At 46.7% G+C, this 17,575-nt stretch overlaps 1 protein-coding gene across 5 annotated transcripts in view; it reads right to left on the reverse strand.

The window, feature by feature from the left end:
* Positions 1-17,575, reverse strand: part of ANKS3 (ankyrin repeat and sterile alpha motif domain containing 3) — a 35,470-nt gene that overhangs the window by 2,909 nt on the left and 14,986 nt on the right. For 4 of the 5 annotated variants that reach the window (XM_050968202.1, XM_050968203.1, XM_050968205.1 and 1 more), the window contains 9 exons: positions 16,609-16,734; positions 15,845-15,960; positions 13,056-13,232; positions 7,059-7,183; positions 6,498-6,639; positions 5,762-5,934; positions 1,811-1,923; positions 765-848; positions 2-96 (listed from right to left, as the gene is read on the reverse strand). In XM_050968202.1, coding sequence (XP_050824159.1) covers positions 14-96; positions 765-848; positions 1,811-1,923; positions 5,762-5,934; positions 6,498-6,639; positions 7,059-7,183; positions 13,056-13,232; positions 15,845-15,960; positions 16,609-16,734 — 1,139 coding nt within the window. In that variant the 3' untranslated portion in view covers positions 2-13. The other variant, XM_050968204.1, reaches the window with a different exon arrangement.

The following is a 17,575-nucleotide window of genomic DNA, read 5'->3' on the forward strand; positions in this document are numbered from 1 at the left end:
CCATCCTGCTCCATTAGGGCTCTGGCCAGCTCTGCTTGCCTCGCTCCGAGGCCTGTAGACGCGTGAGGTTCTGAGTCACAGAATGCAGGGCATTCCCTAAGGGCATAAGCAAAACCCAATAGCCATCAGCCCAGGGCACCACAAGACAAGGGTCAGGGGAAAGGCTCAGTCAGTAGGGTCGCTGCATTCCTGTCTCTCCCCCCCCCCTACACCCTGCCACCCTTTGAACCACTGCTTCGCTGGCTTCCTGCCCCTGGGTCCAGCTTCCACTAGTCAAGAGAATGGGGCATGAACGCTGGAGGCACACAAAGGCAGCTCCTTGGCCACAGAGCTGGAGCAAGGCCAGTGCAAGAGGCCAGCACACCTCACCATGGGTAGATTAGCAGGGGATGGAGTACAGAGAGAAAAAGGGCTCCCCAGGCTCTGCACCAGTCGGTTTCTATTGTGGCACGGAGAAAGGCTGCTCCTGTCCTTCATTCTGACTAAGAAGGAGCCACCTTGAGGTGCATAGGAGGGAGGATTTGTGCTGCACAGCAGCTGGAGAAGAGAGTAATTACTCCTGCTGCCTACAGGTGTCAGCGTGACTCACTAGTATAGCTGGGCCAGATGGCCATGGGTTCACACAAGGATCCAGGGCTGATCTGGCATTAGTGGGAGAGCCATAGTAAGACCTGTCTTAGAAACCAAGTGTCCTTTGGTTTATTTCAGAGGGAGTTCAGGATAATCCTAGTGACTTAATCCCCCCAAGACCCTCTCTGCCGTACCCATATCTCCCACACGCTCCTCCAGGAAAGCTGACAGCTCAAACAGGCTCAGGGACTTCAAGGAAACTGACTCTCCTTCTAGACCTGGGAGATTAAAAGCAGAGAGAGAGAGATTCTCACCAACCATTGCAGCTTCTCCATGGCAAGAGCAGAGAAGCGAGGGCTTGGGGCTCAGTCCCCCTCACAGCCTTCATGCCCACAGCAGCTTGAATTGGTTGGTTTTGATTTACTGAGATCTTGTATCAAATGAGTTCCTACAATGCAAATGTCTGACAAGCAGCAAGTTCCCTCTGTCCGCTAATTCCACCAAAGAGGGATTGTGCTTGAGTGGCACAGCTGGCTATTTATAAAGCAACCTGGCTTAATGTTTGTACCTCGTCACCTTAGAGATGCTCAATAGGTCAAATACGAGGAGAATCTCCAGGAAATGGAGCTAGACTTGCTGGATGATAATTGCCAGGCTTTTCTGTTTTGAAGACAAGAAATGAAGATGGACCTCTCATTTCTGCAACCTCCCCAGCTCCCCAGGGAGCTTCATAAACAGCTGTCAGCGGAGCAGTCAGATCAGTAGCAAACTGCCTGTGACACGCTCAGACAGGCCGACTGGTCTGCACAGATGGATGTTTTCCCAAGTTTTCCCTCCCACGCCTAGTTCTTGTCAATGGTGACATCTGCAAGGACCCCAGCACCTCCTACACGTCCAGCGGTAAAAATCTTCAAAAGCACCTAAGGGAGTTAGGAACTTACATTCTATTTTCAAAGGTACTGAGGAGCCCAAGTCCCACTGAAAGTCAATGGGATTAGATGCTTTTGAAAATTTTACTCTAAATCTCTCTCATTAAGGACAGTTTTTAAAGGATCTGTTCGGTAGCTCAGCCATTTCAGACACCTCATTAGTTTCACCCTCTTCATCTATTAAAGCATCTGCTTTTTCTCTGGTGCCTCTCATACCCCTTTGGCTGCGTTCGTTCAGTCTGACTGTTTGCTGCCTTATCTGTTCCCTGCAGCCTGGACCATTCATAGTCACATCAGCACCTGGCTCTTACCTTCTCCCTCGGGCCATCTGCCCTCACCAGCTCCCAGCCGTGCCTTGGTCTCCAGCATCCTGCCAGCCAGGTGCCCTTCCTTCAGCCGGGAACATAGCTCCGCCTGACAGGTTCTACCAAATGAGACCAAACCCCTATTAGCAAGACACGTGCACTTCTGGGAAATCACCTGCCAGTGCCCTCCTGTGTCCAGAAATACCTGCCTGGGCAGTCAAGGGATCACATGCTTCTTGGGGCAAGCAGCTCACTGGATATAAACTGCCCTTACATCCAGGCAGATGTGCCTGAGACAAGAACCCCGCGTGCCTTCCATAGCAATCCCTGCCCCTGTGAACAGAACAGCTGCAGGGGGCAGTGAAAAGGAAGGAGGCAGGGATGAGCAGGGAAAGGTCCAGGCCTGGGTTTCACACAAATGCCCCTCAGGCTGGATCTGGTCCACATGACATTCAAGCCTGGTCCACACCCAAAGTTACACACTCTTAATTTAAACCAAAGCAAGAGGGTCCACACACAAAGCTGCACCAATTTAACATTAAACTTTTAGTTAAGCCAGTGAAGCTTCAGTGTACAGATCAGCCCGGACTCTGTGCACAACCTCAACTTTCATTTAAAAAGAGAGAATTTAAGTGTCTTGCCTTGAGATTGTGAAGGAAACCTTCCACATGTGACCTGCTGCTTTCCTGAGTCTGCAGTCAGCTGTGTGGCTCAAAAACTTCTCTCCCCCACAACAGAACTTGGTCCAATAAAAGATATTACCTCCCACGCCTTGTCTGTAATATCCTGGGACCAACATGGCTACAACTACACTGTGGACAATGAAGTCCCTAATAAGTTAACAATAACTAAACTGAGTCACCATATAAAGGCCAGATTTTACTCTGGATAATCCTGCCATTGCCACCAACACCAGTTCTGCTGTGGATGACGGGGCACACAGAGTCCTAACATTATATTCTGACCCATATGCCACAATGAAAAGTGCAATTGGATCCCTGCACCAAATTAGTTTGACATCCTTCCTCTAGGCAGACAGAAGCTCAATGCTTCCTTAATGGGACAAATCCCAGATCCCTCCACCCACCTTCAAAGGAGCAGAGCCAGCACAGCAATGGGGCAGATGGCAAACAGCTGACACATGTCACACATACCCATGGTTTTAAGAAAGAGACATGGATTGTCAGGGCAAATATAGCCCCAAACACAGGCTGTCAGAGCCACAAGTCTACAAAACCTTAGGCCAATGGAACTGCCTCCAGGACAGCAACACACATTTTAGGAAGATTGACCAGAACGGGCAGCGTTGTGGAAGCATGAGAGAATCAGGAGCGAAGTTCTCTAGATGCTGATTTGTTTACAGAGGTGAAATCGACTAGTCTCTTTTCACTGTCCACCCTAAATACAAAGTGTTAAACAAAGTGGCATGAAGTGGGCGAGGGTGTGTGTGTAAAGAAATCTCCCCATATTAGTAACCTAACCTGTTATTCAGCAATACAGATAAAAATCATTTTCAAAACGTATGGGGTTAAGTCAATAATGTCCTTTTTAATCCATAAAAATAGTGCCTGCTTTAAGAAAGAGCTGACTTCTCAGCCAGTAAGTGGTATACAAAGATCTTAGAAAATGATTTACCATTACAGGTAAAAGTGAAATAGCCACTTAATAGGTAAACCCTGTGTGACAGTGCCCTCCATATGTTTTATGGAAATATGCTAATGAGTGTGAATATAATGTAACTGGAATATGCCTCATGCAAAAGGACTCTTGTAAGGTACTATTACAAAGCTTATAATTTACTGTGTTCATCCTATTTGCATCTATGTATCATTCTTGTATCTAAAGCTAGAAATACGAAGTATTATTCTAAAGTCCTATTGTAACCATGCAAAGTGTGGGCCATTAATAATGGCTTGGAATCCTGATGGCTCCCACTAACCAGGACAATTGGTTGTAAACGGCTCTATTTACTTGTAAGCCTTCCTGTGTTTGTGTAAGTCAGGCCAGGAAGAATGGAGGCTTGGGGTCCCACAAGACATGTGACCATGTCACCTGGTACTGGAATACATCTTAAACCTGGTGCTTTTCCATTTAGGAGGAGGAGTGGGGACCCAGAGAGAAAAGATTCCCGCCTTCTGCCAAAGCCATAAAAGGGGATGGAACAGGACCAAGGGGGCTGCAGTCATGAGAAATCCCCTAGTTACCACCTGAGCTGGAACTAACAAGAACTGTAGCAGGGACAAGTATTGGGATCAGACTAAGACGGAGTCTAATCTGTGAAAGAAGCTTATTGGAACATCTCTGAGGGTGAGATTTATCTGTATTCAGTTTCTTAAACGTATTAGGCTTAGACGTGCATGTTTTGCTTAATTTTGCTTGGTAACTTACTTTGTTCTGTCTGTTATTACTTGGAACCACTTAAATCCTACTTTTTATACTTAATAAAATCACTTTTGTTTATTAACAAACCCAGATTAAGTGATTAATACCTGGGGGAGCAAACAGCTGTGCATATCTCTCTATCAGTGTTACAGAGGGCGGACAATTTATGAGTTTACCCTGTATAAGCCTTATACAGAGTAAAAATGATTTATTTGGGGTTTGGATTCCATTAGGAACTGGGTGTCTGGGTGTTGGAGACAGATAACCTGCTGAGTGATTTTCAGTTAGAGCCTGCAGCTTTAGGGGCATGGTTCAGACTAGGTCCATGTTGCAGCAGACTAGCATTGTCTGTCTCAACAACGCAGGGTTCTGGAGTCCCAAGCCATCAGGCAAAACAGGCTCAGAGGTAATTTCAGCATATCAGGTGACAGTCTCAAGAGGGTCTCTGTGACTGAACCTGTCACACCCTTCACCACGTTCATTAGGCAACACATGCTGCTCTGGCGTTCGTGGATGGCCCTCTACTATGACCACTGCCTCTGCACAGCTGAGCTTTGGTCACGTGCCCCTTCCCCCCCACGCACACACCTTATTTAATGTATGTGCTACATATATGTGAGCACTGTGGACAACTGCTGGAGAAGTCACTGAACTCCAGCTGCCACATGCAGAGGCAACACAAGTGCCGTCGGGGAACACTATGCTGTTATCTCAAACCAGCCTCCTTTCTCATTTTTCCAGGGGGACCCCTCTGGGACTCCCTCTCTTCACCACGCCCTCAAAGGCCTATACCAGGGATTCTCTCCCCTCTGGCTATGGCAGGCTGGACACAGGTCCCTTTGGCACTCAGCGATGCTGCATCTCCTTTCTCCAGGGGCAAGAACGTTGCTTCTAACCCTGGATGAAGGACAGAGATTTTCCGGTTTTAAATTTATTGACCAACACAGCAGGACTGATGAGCTGAAAGTATCAGCTTAAGCCCCAGAGCAGAAACACCATTGAACATGGGATTTTTACGGCATGCAGGATATTTTTAGAAAAACAGAAAAAACAGAGTTGTCCTGCTCGCTAGCGTATCTAGGACAGGTCAATGCAGAGTGAAGTGTAACCCTCCTGGTGCATCTCACTGGGAAATGCTGTATGATTTAGAGGCTGTGAATTTCATCCTGACCACAGCTGGTGATCAGTGTGAGGCCTGAGTGCCGTGGCAGTGAAGAAGCACTACAGGTTTTAGTGGTGGGAAGGCGCCTGAGCTTTCTTCCCAACTCTGCCACTGACTCCCTAAGTCACTGGGCAAGTCACTTAGCACTTGGTTCCTACTGGGGTTGAACACGCAGTACTCTAGCTCTGGAAAGCAAGGCCCCTAACTACTGTGCTCCAGGAAGGGGCTTCAGTATCTGCTTATCCTGTTGGAATGTTCTCACTGGGGGAGGATTAGAATGAGGTTCAGATGCTGTGGTGGGACTGTGTGTGGGCAGCTCACTAGAAGGGCGCTACCTGCATTCACATCAGACAGGGAACATGCTGGGTTCTGCTGGAGTGGCCCTGTTCTCCACTTCCCCTGGAGCAACTTACTTCATTTGCTCTAGCAGGACCCCAGCGTCCCTGGTGATGGCCTGGGCCTCCCGCAGCCGGATCTGGACATCATTCCAAGCCACGTCCCGCTCCATCAAGCAGCTCTCAACTACCGCCCGCAGCTCCTGCTCCTGGGACACCTGGCCCTTCATCACTTCCACTTCCTCGCACCTCTGCAGTGGGGGAGAGCAAGAGAGGAGGGACTGAAAGGGGGAGTCCTGTATGCTGCAATCTCAGACACTTGACTGCTCATGAAACATCCCTGGAGCCTCCTGTTATCATGATCTGGGAAGTTGCAGAGTGCACCATATGCACCCACCAAACCCATACGAGGCCCAGATGCAGGTGGGAAGGAAGTTAGGTAAGGTTCCCACGCACGATCAGCTCTGATCTCAGAGATTCCCCTTCTTTCCATGCAGGAGGGTGGGTTTGCGAAGCTGACAGACATTTCTGCATGGATCTCCCCATTTCAGTATGAGCAGATTCTAATCAGGAAGGCAGATATCCCCAGCCCAGCATCCCGGACAGCTGGGATTGGACTAAAGACACAGAAGACTTGTCAGCATGAGAGAGCGAGGGTTAGAGTGTGGCAGAACCCGCAACATGGGGTTACCTAACTTACTCTACCCCTTTGCATCCCTTCCAAACTACCTCAGCTCCCTCCCTTAAGAAACTTTTCCCACCCCCAGGAGGTGCCATAGTAAATATGTGATTGGGTTAGAGCCAGGCTCCTTACCTTGTGCAGCTGAATGGCCATCTCCTGCATTTCCGCCTCCAGCCGATCTGCATAGGCCAGCTCTAGGGCATCGCTGGGAGGCCTGGCATTGCTGTGCCATCGAGCAATGGCAGAGGTCATCTTCCGCTTGGGTCCGAACAGGCTGGTGATACAGCAGCAAGCAGTTAGCACCAAAACTGCACCAGGACCTTGCTTCAGAGACTCCTACCCCTTCTTCCACTGAGGCCCATGAAAACCCCAGGAATGAGCATGAAGGATAATTAGAGACAGCAGAAAAAAAAATCAATCACACTCTCTCCTCTAAGGCTCTGCTAACTGCTGCAGGAGAGTTGCAGGCAGGGACTGAGTTGGGGGTGGGGGACATGGCTAGAAGAACAGCGCTTGCTGTAGACCAGGATTAAGGCACATTGAAAGATCTGTGAGGGATCCCCAGGCTGGAGGGCAAGACTAAAGGTAGTGGCAGAATTGTGCAAACCTGGTGGGGAGCTGGAAGAGAGGACTGAACTCTCCCGATTCCTTCGTATGCCCCAGCAAGAAAGGGGCTACACTGCAGAGACTCACGTGATGCCTATTTCCTTGAGATCACTTTCTGTGAGGGTCAGGAAGATCCGGAGGTCGATGTCCTGTTCCTCAAACACCTGGAGGTACTTCAGACACCCGATCTGCTTCAGGAATGTTGCCAGGTCCTGTGGCCCATCCAAAGCAAAAAGATGTTTGTACCCACACAAGGAACTGGACTTTTGTCTCCTTGAATGAACGGCTAACAGCTACTTTGGAGCTATCTTAACTTTCTTTGCATTGTTCACTCTCTAAAGCCACATGCTGTAATGGGGCCTGGCTTGCAGTTTGTAGCAGCCAGACACTGTAAAGCTCTTCCTTCAGATTCCCTGCACTACATTGGGCTGAGGGGAGGATTCCCCAAACCATCCCTGCAAGCAGGTTAGGTAGGACAGAACTGCGTCAGGGATGAAGATTATTAGCCAGGTGAAAGTGTAACTGTTGTAGCCTTATCTGAATATTTTGTAAGAGTGCCCTTGGCTAAAATCCACCTTAAATGGAAGGGATTTGATGGCACCATGATTGTGGGAGCGAAGAATACAAATTCCTTCAGATCTTTTAATAGGGAATGATTTTAAAGCTTTGTGCAGACAGGTTAATATCATGAAACTGTCTATTGGGGCAATGATTTGCCTATGGAGGGTTTCTTCAAATGTTTGTCTGAGGAACACAGCTGTTTGTACAGAAAAGCAGGTTATATGTGAACGAAGTTTCTGAATGTCTGTCTAATATCTCAGAAGTGAAACCTGGAATTAGATAACGCAGAGAGAGAAGTCATTGATCAGGAAAATGTTTCTCTAGAGCAAATTAAAGTTGATGGTCAGGTTGAAGCCCTAATTGAGGAAGAAGGGGGTACGTTCTTGGTGAGTGAAGTTTGTAAAAGTGAGCCTAGACAAGGTAACAGTAATTTGCTTAAAGTAGCTCAGTATGAGCCACTATCTGTAAAAAGCAGAAGTTTGTCTGTTGGGAGCAGTATCTTTCCTGTTAAGGAAGCTGTCCCACTCGCCAAGCAATTGTCCATGAACAGCCATGTCCCAGCATGCAAAGGAAAAAATTTCTCCAATTGTTTGTCTGTTTTGAGCAACGGCAGCATGCCTGCTAAGGAACAGTGTCTATCTAGCTCTTCTCTGTCCATAAAGGAGACAGAGGAAGCCTGTCAACCTAGGATGGCTGAAAATGTATCAGTCTTCCCAGAGCTGATTCTGGATTTAACTGAAGCCCAGCATGGAAATGTTCTAAGTTTGTGTCTGCTAGGGATAATGACATTGTTATCAGGTTGCATCCAGTTAATGTCATAATTGAGTCCCAGGAACCAGGCGATTCTGGTGCTTTTGTTTTGCCTGTTGCTAATGCATTGCTGAGTAAAGATATGACAACCTTGTCTAATCCAGTTGATATCATAGCCAGGGCACAAGGAAAGCACAGATGTGATTTGACTACGTTACCCACTGACAGTGTGAAAACTTGTAACAAGGAGGAAATTATTCCTAATCTTGTGCCTGTTGTCAGCCAGGAGAGCTGCAAAGGAGAAGGGAACACTTCTAACCTTTTAATTATGGAGTCTAGCAGCTTGCCTGAAAGGGGGTTGTGTAAAAACCCTCCTGATGGGCCAGAGGTGATTCTGGATGTAAGTGAAACTCAGAAGGAGTTTGGTGATGTGTCTGTTGTGCCAAAGTTGGTTCTGGAGATAGAGCTCGGGAAGAATCGGTTGCAGTTCATAATATTGCAGGAGGGAAGGAATTTCTTAGTAATGTCTTTGAAGTCTGTAAAAAGTCAATAGCTGTACCTAGTGGGGGTGAAAAATAATTACTTCCATTGATTCTTAATGGGTCACTGTTGGTAGTATAGAGTTTGTCTTCTGAAAAAAGTGTGTTGGTGACTAATGGCCTAAGTCTTTTAAGTAAAAATAAATCCACTGAATTTGCTTTAGAAAGACCCATTGTGGATAGCTTTGAGAAGATTTCAGGACGGTATAAAAATTGTTAGAGAGTTTGAACAGCTCTACAGGCTTGACCAGCTTGTTGAGAAGATGGTGTTGTTGGGACAGGAATGTCTCCACAGTGATTCTTTGACTAGACAGTCTGTATCTCAGGTTCAGAGGGAAAACTGGATAGCTGAATCTGCAGAGCAGGAGAACAGTTGTGCAGTTGATCTCTCGAGAATACAGGGGATGGCAGCTAAAGTCTCGTCTAGATATTTTGGATATGTCTTGTAGTCTCTTAGTGGACTTGACATCTGATTCAATGTGGAAGCAAAGGTTGGTAATGGAAGGACAAAAGAACTTTGAGTCTAACAGGCTAGTGAAAATGGATGGTATCTCTTTAAGACAGAGTCCAGCCTTGGAATTGGTAAAGGTTAAGAATCTGAAAACTGGTAAACAGGCTAGTGTCCGTGTTAATGCAAATTAGCTGACTGACTGCGGGGGGTAGGGGGAAGGAGAAACAAAAGGCTTGGCATGGCAAGGATAACTGTAAATGCACACTTGTGATAGAACTGATGTTATTGCTAATTGATTGTAACTAACTTGTTGCTGACACCAAAAACTGTAATAATGTTCACAATCATGCATATTGTACATGTTAAGAGTGGTACATACTAGAAACCCTTATGATTATGCTGTTTGGCTCAATAAGAACACACTTTGTATTAAAAAGCCTAATAATGTTAAGGTTTCACAGCTCATGTCTGTACACAATCCTAAAACTTCCCACAGCAAAAAGACCATTACAAGCTTGAACTGCTGTACACAAAGGGAAACTGAGGTACAAGTCCTCACAGCTTTCATGGCTGAATGCCAGAGTAAGTGATCTCTGAAAAACGTTAATGACCATGTTAAGTCAACACATAGACAAAACCCTGGAATCACTGAAGTGTTTCACAAAGTACGTACTAAGTTTTTAACTTGGTTCAAAGCATGCATCAATAAATTGGCCTTACAAAGAAGTCAATGTAAACACCGCTCATATCAATGTTGGAAAGTCCTCAGGGTGTATCCAGGAGCTCTAGTTTCTCCCTTCCACACATGAGTATGGCATGACACATGACCAGAAAGGTATGACACATGGCCAGAAAGAGTTAAGCATCCTGCAGGATAACTGACTCAAATTCAACCCTTAAAAACATACAGGGAGATAATGTTTGTGGGTTGGTTTTTTTAGAATATATAAAATATATAATTTATATATTAAATATATAAAAAGGTAGAAATCAACAATGTAATCAAACAGTCCTTGTCTATGCAGTATTCCGCTAATTCAGAGATCAAGGGGAGGGATAGCTCAGTGGTTTGAGCACTGGCCACCCAGGGTTGTGAGTTCAGTCTTTGGAGGGGGCCATTTAGAGAACTGGGGTTTGAAAAATAAACTGACTGGGGATTTGGACTAGACGATCTCCTGAGGTCCCTTCCAACCCTGATATTCTATGATTTAAACGAACAGTAAACCTAGGATATTGCTGTATTCATCTCTCTGAAATGTATAGCAAATCATCTGCAAATGGTGGAAAAAATAGGCAATTGCCTTATGTCAATCTGTATGAATTATCTGCGATGCTTAGAAAATGAGTGTCTATTGTTCACCGAGGGACTTTGAGCTGTCAAAAGAGGACCTGAAACTGTATAAAAAATGGCTTGGATCCTGATCCTCATCCTGCCATCTCAGATCTGCTTGAGGCTTCATGCAGTGGAAGCCTAAGCCATAAGGACTGAGATCCCAGTGCTGACTGGTCCGCCCTGAATACAAACATTGGCCTATAACCTATGGTCTATTTCTGAAAGAACTCTGCATCTACAAAGCTCACCATCTATGCCAGAGGTAGGCAACTTATGGCACGTGTGCCAAAGGCAGCACATGAGCTGATTTTCAGAGGCACTCTTGCTGCCTGGGTCCTGGCCACCGGTCTGGGGGCCTCTGCATTTTAATTTAATTTTAAATGAAGCTTCGTAAACATTTTAAAAACCTTGTTTATTTTACATACAACAATAGTTTAGTTATATATTATAGAGACTTATAGAAAGAGACCTTCTAAAAACGTTAAAATGTATTACTGGCACGCAAAACCTTAAATTAGAGTGAATAAATGACGACTTGGCACACCACTTCTGAAAGGCTGCCGATCTCCGATCTACGCTATGAATCTGAATCTCAAAAGTTGAGTCATGTCTGTATGTACACTGATCTTTTAACCAATTCTCTCTCCTTTTGTTAATAAATTTTAGTTTATTTAATAAGAATTGTCTGTAAGCATGTATTTGGGAAAGGTCTGGAATATTCATTAACCTGGGAGGTAATGTGTCTGATGCTTTGGGATTGGTAGAGCTTTTATATATAAGATTTTCAGAAATCCTCATCATACCTGATTTGGGTGTCTAGGTGGAGGCCTGAGGCTGGGTTACTTTACGGGAACTGTGTTGTTGGCTTCTGGGCAGCCAGTGAGGTAATATAGAAGCTATTGTGTGCCTGTGTGCTTTGCAGTTCATCCTAATTGAGTGACCTCAGCTGGCTCCCCTGGGATTCTGGTCACAGTGGTACAGTTGGTAGGATACACATTACCACAGGTTAATTGAGTTTTTGGATCAGAATCATACACTTGTCAAAAATTAATTTTGATATTGGAGAGTTTAAGGGTTAAAAATCAGTTCATATGATCCTGGCTCACTCATTGTAGGAGCCTGACAGAAAAATCCTTGAAGAATTGTGCTTACAGAGGGGGTTGTCTTAAGAAAAAGGCCCCAGAGCAAGAACTGAAAAAATCTGTTAATGGCCAGTGATAGGGAAGTAGACCCAGTGAAAATGCTTGCAGTGAGAAACCAGCAGCAACTAGAACATGAACAAAAAAGTGGATACATCTTCGACTGCAGGAAAAGCAAAAGATAACTGATATAGAAAAGGAAGCCCATTTAAGGCTTATGGAATGGCTGGCTGCTGAGGAGAAGGCTCACCAGATGCAACAGGAATCTGCCAGATTTCAGCTCCAAGTCTTGAAACAGCAGAAAAAGATGCCACAGTCTGGAGATCCATCCTCTCATGACAACAAACACTGGGAAAGGATTTGTCCCATTTACGAAGATACTGAGGACGTATTGGAATTCTATCTACCTTTGAGCATCTGTGTGAAATTCACGATATCCCAGCAGTACATTATATGCCTGTCCTGCTAACCAGATTGATAGGGAAAGCCAAGGAACTGCTAATGAAATGGGTATGGATGAAGTTTTGAATTATGTAAAATATAAAGATAGTGTTAATGACTTATACCATAAATACCCCTGACTGAATCTTATGGGGACGGGAGGGTGTGCTGCGGCACCAGCTGGCAGGGAGGAGCCCCGGGGGGCCAGCAACTGCTCTGGCTGCCCCCAGGACCGCTTCTCAGGAGATCCCTGGGGCAGCTGCATTGGCTGCTGCTTGGGTGATCCCCAGGACCAGCTGCCCAGAGCCTCTAGAGCTGCAGTCGGTGTGGCTGGACCCGGGGCTGAGGCTGCTCCAGCAGCGGCTGGTGCAACTGGCTGCGGGGCCACCCGAGCGGATGGCTGCAGAGCCGCTCCAGCAATGGCTAGTGTGGCTGTCCCCAGGGCTAGCTGCTTGAGTGACCCTGGGGTCAGCCACACTGGCCACTGCAGAAGTCATGGAGGTCGCACTTGCTCTGGTAATTACACTGGGCTGGGAGGACAGCTTAAGGAGCCACGGTTAGAAGTACTGGGATGCAGTGATCAAGAATGCTCCATCGGAGCAATAGCGATGCCTGAGCAGGAGTTTCACTGCGAAAGCAGCCTCTCCATTTTAGGAGTATTAGAATGTGCTGCAGAGGTTCAGCGTCAAAGTCTACTTGGGGATGGGGGTTGGGGTGGGAGAGGCAGCATTGCTTCCTTATCTGAGAAAGCCAAATGACCTGGAGTCCTGGGGCAGCATTCTCTTTGAGGGATCTCCAATAGCTTTGCATTGACACATCGGTGATGGGGTGAGAACGTGTGAGTTTTCTGTTCTCCTTTACAGCTCTTACCTGGGGTCCTGTGTAGGTGGTGGCCTCTGGGTTAGGGAGCATACAGTGCTGACTAGTCACCCCAGCTTTGCCTGGGCTCTGAAACCACTGGCTGTCACTGTTGCTGTACCGGGTCTTGATCTTTACATAGCTTTTAGCCTGTTTCCGACTACAGAGCTTTTCCGCATGGTCAGAGTCCTGGAGAGACAGAAGGGGCCTGTTTAATGGCACAGGGTCAACTGCATGGCGTGGAACGTGGGGAAACTCTCAGCTACTTCAGTCCCAGGCTCTGAGTTTGGGGAAGCTCATTGTAGGGACAGTGGTGGGAACAGAATACTCTGTCTTAGCCACATTCCCCAATTAGAGACCGTTTCCTAAATGGAGCAGAGGCCCAGAAGTGTGGGTGGTAAATACTAAGCAATCACTTGTTAAAGAGGACTTCCAGGGTGAAGTCCTGAGCAAAGAGCAACTTGCAGGGACTAAAGTCTCAGGGAGACAAGCGAAAGAGAGGATTCCCCAATGCACCACGCCAAGGGTTTTAGGTAGGACGGAACTGCATCAGGCAGGACTGTAAGCTCCTTGGGGCAGAGTCTGTCTTTGTTCTGTGTTTGTACAGCACCTAGCACAATGGGTCATAAGCAGGCTCTTAGGTGCTACCACCACACAAACAGTAACAAAAACTGCTCTAATAATTACACCTGGCTGGGAGGAAAGTTTAAGGCGCCAAGGTTAGAAGCACTGGAGTCTGAAATGATCAGGAATGTTCCATCAGAGCAATAGTGACGCCCGAGCAGGAGTTTCACTGTAAAAGCAGCCTCTCCATTTTAAGAGTATTAGAACAAGCTGCAAGAGGTTTGGCATCAAAGCTGACTGGGGGAGAATGGGGGAGGGGGAGGGATCAGCATTGCTTCCTTATCTGAGAAAGCCAAATGACCAGGCTGGAATCCAGGGCAGTGTTCTCTTTGATGAATCTCCAGAATGCTGCACTACGATAGAGAGGCCTTGCTTTGGAGCTAATCCTTGGAGTGCCAGCACCACAAAGCAGCCATCATGTACTGCATTCTTTCAAGCCCAGAGAAACATTGACCCCGCTGACTAGCGGAAGGATAGCGTGTAGTTATTCCTGTGAGCAGCAGCTCAGGAACTGGGGAGCCTTCCTAGTGCCCAACAATGTCACACCCATCAAGCACACCTACACCAAATCCAGAACCTGGTCTAAGAATGCAAGTGGTTACTCGAACCACTGAGTAACTTACATAGATTCCAAGTCCAGACTCCCTCCCCATACTCCAACCTGTAGAAGCCAGGACCACCTTAGAAGCAGTGGTGCCATCCTACTTCCACAAATCCAAGTGACCTGATCCAGTGACCTGGCCAACTTCCTTCAACAGTTATCAAGTGCTAGGGCAGGGGTAGGCAACCCGTGGCACGTGTGCCGAAGGCAGCGCACGAGTTGATTTTCAGTGGCACTCACACTGCCCAGGTCCTGGCCACCAGTCTGGGAGATTCTGCATTTTAATTTTAAATTAAGCGTCTTAAACATTTTTAAACCTTATTTACTTTATATACAACAATAGTTTAGTTATATATTATAGACTTATAGAAAGAGACCTTCTAAAAATGTTAAAATGTATTACCGGCACGCGAAACCTTAAATTAGAGTGAATAAATGAAGACTCAGCATACCACTTCTGAAAGGTTGCCGAGCCCTGTGCTAGGGTATGAAAAACTTCCTTTCTAGACTGTGGGTTAGGGACAGGCCACAAACAAGCAGAGCAAGGGCTCAGGGATTGGGGAAAAAGAATGGACTTTTAAAATCATGGTGAATGTTAGTGCTCACCATGGAAGGGCACAGACATCACCAGCTAGAGCCCAGCATAGTGTAGGGAGGGGAGTCTGCTGGCACCTGTCAGGATGCTGTCGACCACAAAGTGGCTATGTATATGGCCCTGGGGCTAAATGATCATGGAAAGGGTTTCATCTCAGGACAAGAATTTGCTGTTTGTATTCACTGCCTCGCTGTTTGTAAGAGGCTTCAAGAAAGCTCCTGAATCAAATGGTCTCATGGTCCGAGCCTTCTCTGGTGAGGAGGGCAGTGAATCCCTGGGACAAGAGAAAGTGCTGTGATTGGAGAGTTACTAATCTACCCATCAGGAAACCACTCTGCAGGGAGGGTGCTCAGATATTCAGATCAACAAGAAATGAGACAACTTCCCATCCCCTAACACAGTGGCTCTCAAACTTACCAGACTACTGTGCCCCTTTCAGGGGTCCGATTTGTCTTGCATATGCCAAGTTTTACCTCACTTAAAAACTACTTGCTTATAAAATCAGATAAAAAAAATACCCAAGGGTCACAGCACACTATTATTGAAAAACCTCTTACTTTCTCATTTTTACCATACAGATTATAAAATAAATTGATTGGAATATAATTATACTTATATTTCAGTGTACAGTATATAGAGCATTACAAACAAATCATTGTTTGTATGAAATTTTAGTTTGTACTGACTTTGCTTGTGCTCTTTATGTAGCCTGTTGTAAAACTAGGAAAACATCTAGAGGAGTTGATTGACCCCCAGAAAACCTCTGCGTATCTGAGAAGTACACCTACTCTTGGTTGAGAACCACAGCCTTAACACATTTAAACAGAGTTTACAGGTTTCCTTCTACCCTGGAGGTTCTCCCCTCCTGTCCCTGGATCCTACAGTCTCACGGCAGATGTAAAGTCATGGCAAGTGGCTGGCATATTTGTGAGTTCCCATGTTCCACCAACGGCAGTGACCAAGAAGAGACAAAAGCCCCACCTCATTGCTCTCCAGGGAGCCCTCACTGCTGACCCCCAGGGCTTTGGGCAGACACTCGCTGCTGCTGCTGCTGCTCCTGATAGTGTCCAAGTTGTTGGTGAAGAAAGCACTCTCTTCTGGAGGGGAGCAGAAAGGAAAACAATGAGTTCCTGCTTCTTCCCCTTGATCTTCTCACCTCATGTAGACATCCAGCCCGAGTCTGCGTGCAGCAGCTGCTCAGATTAGGAGGTTACTCTGAGGACTGAATGGAGAGTATCATGTCTGGAACAGGGGCACCCATCCTTCCCCATACCACTGCCAATGGGTGTCAGGCAGTTTCAGTGCACTGCATTGATGAACAGATTTATAGCCATTTAGTATCATTGACTGCAGTAATGGGTAACAGGTGTATGTTTTAGGGTGTGGGGTTACCAGCTAAATCTGTTCTTGTCCCTAAGCACCCAGGAGAGGTCTCCCAATGTCTGACATAAGGCCAGTACAGATGGATGGCATTCATTTTCCTTCTACCCCTCTCTCCTCCTTCCATCATGGCACTTCACTCTCCTCTGGGATGGCAGGACAGAATCTATGCCATTCCAACAGAGGACGCCTATGCACTGATGGGGTGCCCCCTTTCTTGCTTGAATCTTGGGCAAAATGCCTTCCTAGGAGCTCTTCAGACCTAAAGGGTGGGGAGATGAGAAAGGAAACGTGCAAGCTCCGAGGCAGTTCTCAACCCCAGGTCACTCACACTGGAAGCTAGACCCTCCGAGACCATGCCCTACCCCTGCTGCTGCTACTTTCCACATCTTGCTCGTTGATTGGAGAGGTGACATCCCGGAACCGGAGATCCTCCCCTTCAAAGTTGCCATTGTCACTGAAGGTAACGTAGCCCTGCGGAGGGACCTGCTCTGTGTGCAAAGAGATGAGAATACAAGTTACCAGACAGGCTGCAGTATGGGGAGCAGCAGCTGCTGGCAAACGTCCACGGATCTGAAGACAATCAGGGGGAGAAATCACATTTTAAAATAACCAGCTTCCATTCCCCTTTCAACAATGAACAAAATTACCAGGAATGTGGAAGCCTAATAACTCCTTTTGTAGGCAAGATCAACGCTGGCCGCTGACCAAGCTCTAGCCAAATGCCTGTATCTAAGAGGTTCGCACATAACCAGCCTTACAGCAGACACACCTCCAGCTTACTGAGCTGGGAGTATTTCCTCCCTTCCCTGAGTTTCTGGGTCAGCACACGGGCAACACCCTGTGCAGTTCTGCCACTGGTGGTTTGAGCATTTCAATACAGTCACCTCCCAGTAATAGCATCAGGCTACACCAACAGGAAGTACCAGACAGTAGTGTGTTTCCTCATTAGCCTGAACAACATTCAAATAAGGTCAGTTCAAGCTCAAGGGAATCTGAGGGTTGGTATTTTTTCTTCAATACAAATCAATATTCTTGGCCATCCATGATAACCAGGTAGCTGGCTAGACTCACTGGTCATCACCACTCCACGCCATGCACCCAACACAGGGCAAAGCTCATGCTCGCCCTATATTTAGGTGGGCCTGTCACCTTCATCGAGGGATTAATGTTTAAATCCAGCTGATGTTTCTCCCTGCCCATCACATGGCCGACCTCACCAATTTCCACTGCAACAGGAAATGTTTCCCAGTGCTCAGGCAGATACAGGTCACCTGGCCCTGAAGCTAGAAAATTAGTTTAATCATTCCTGCTATTTGTCCTGTCTTGAAT

This window comes from Gopherus flavomarginatus, chromosome 9 (genome assembly GCF_025201925.1).
Source record: "Gopherus flavomarginatus isolate rGopFla2 chromosome 9, rGopFla2.mat.asm, whole genome shotgun sequence".
Classification (NCBI taxonomy): domain Eukaryota; kingdom Metazoa; phylum Chordata; order Testudines; family Testudinidae; genus Gopherus; species Gopherus flavomarginatus.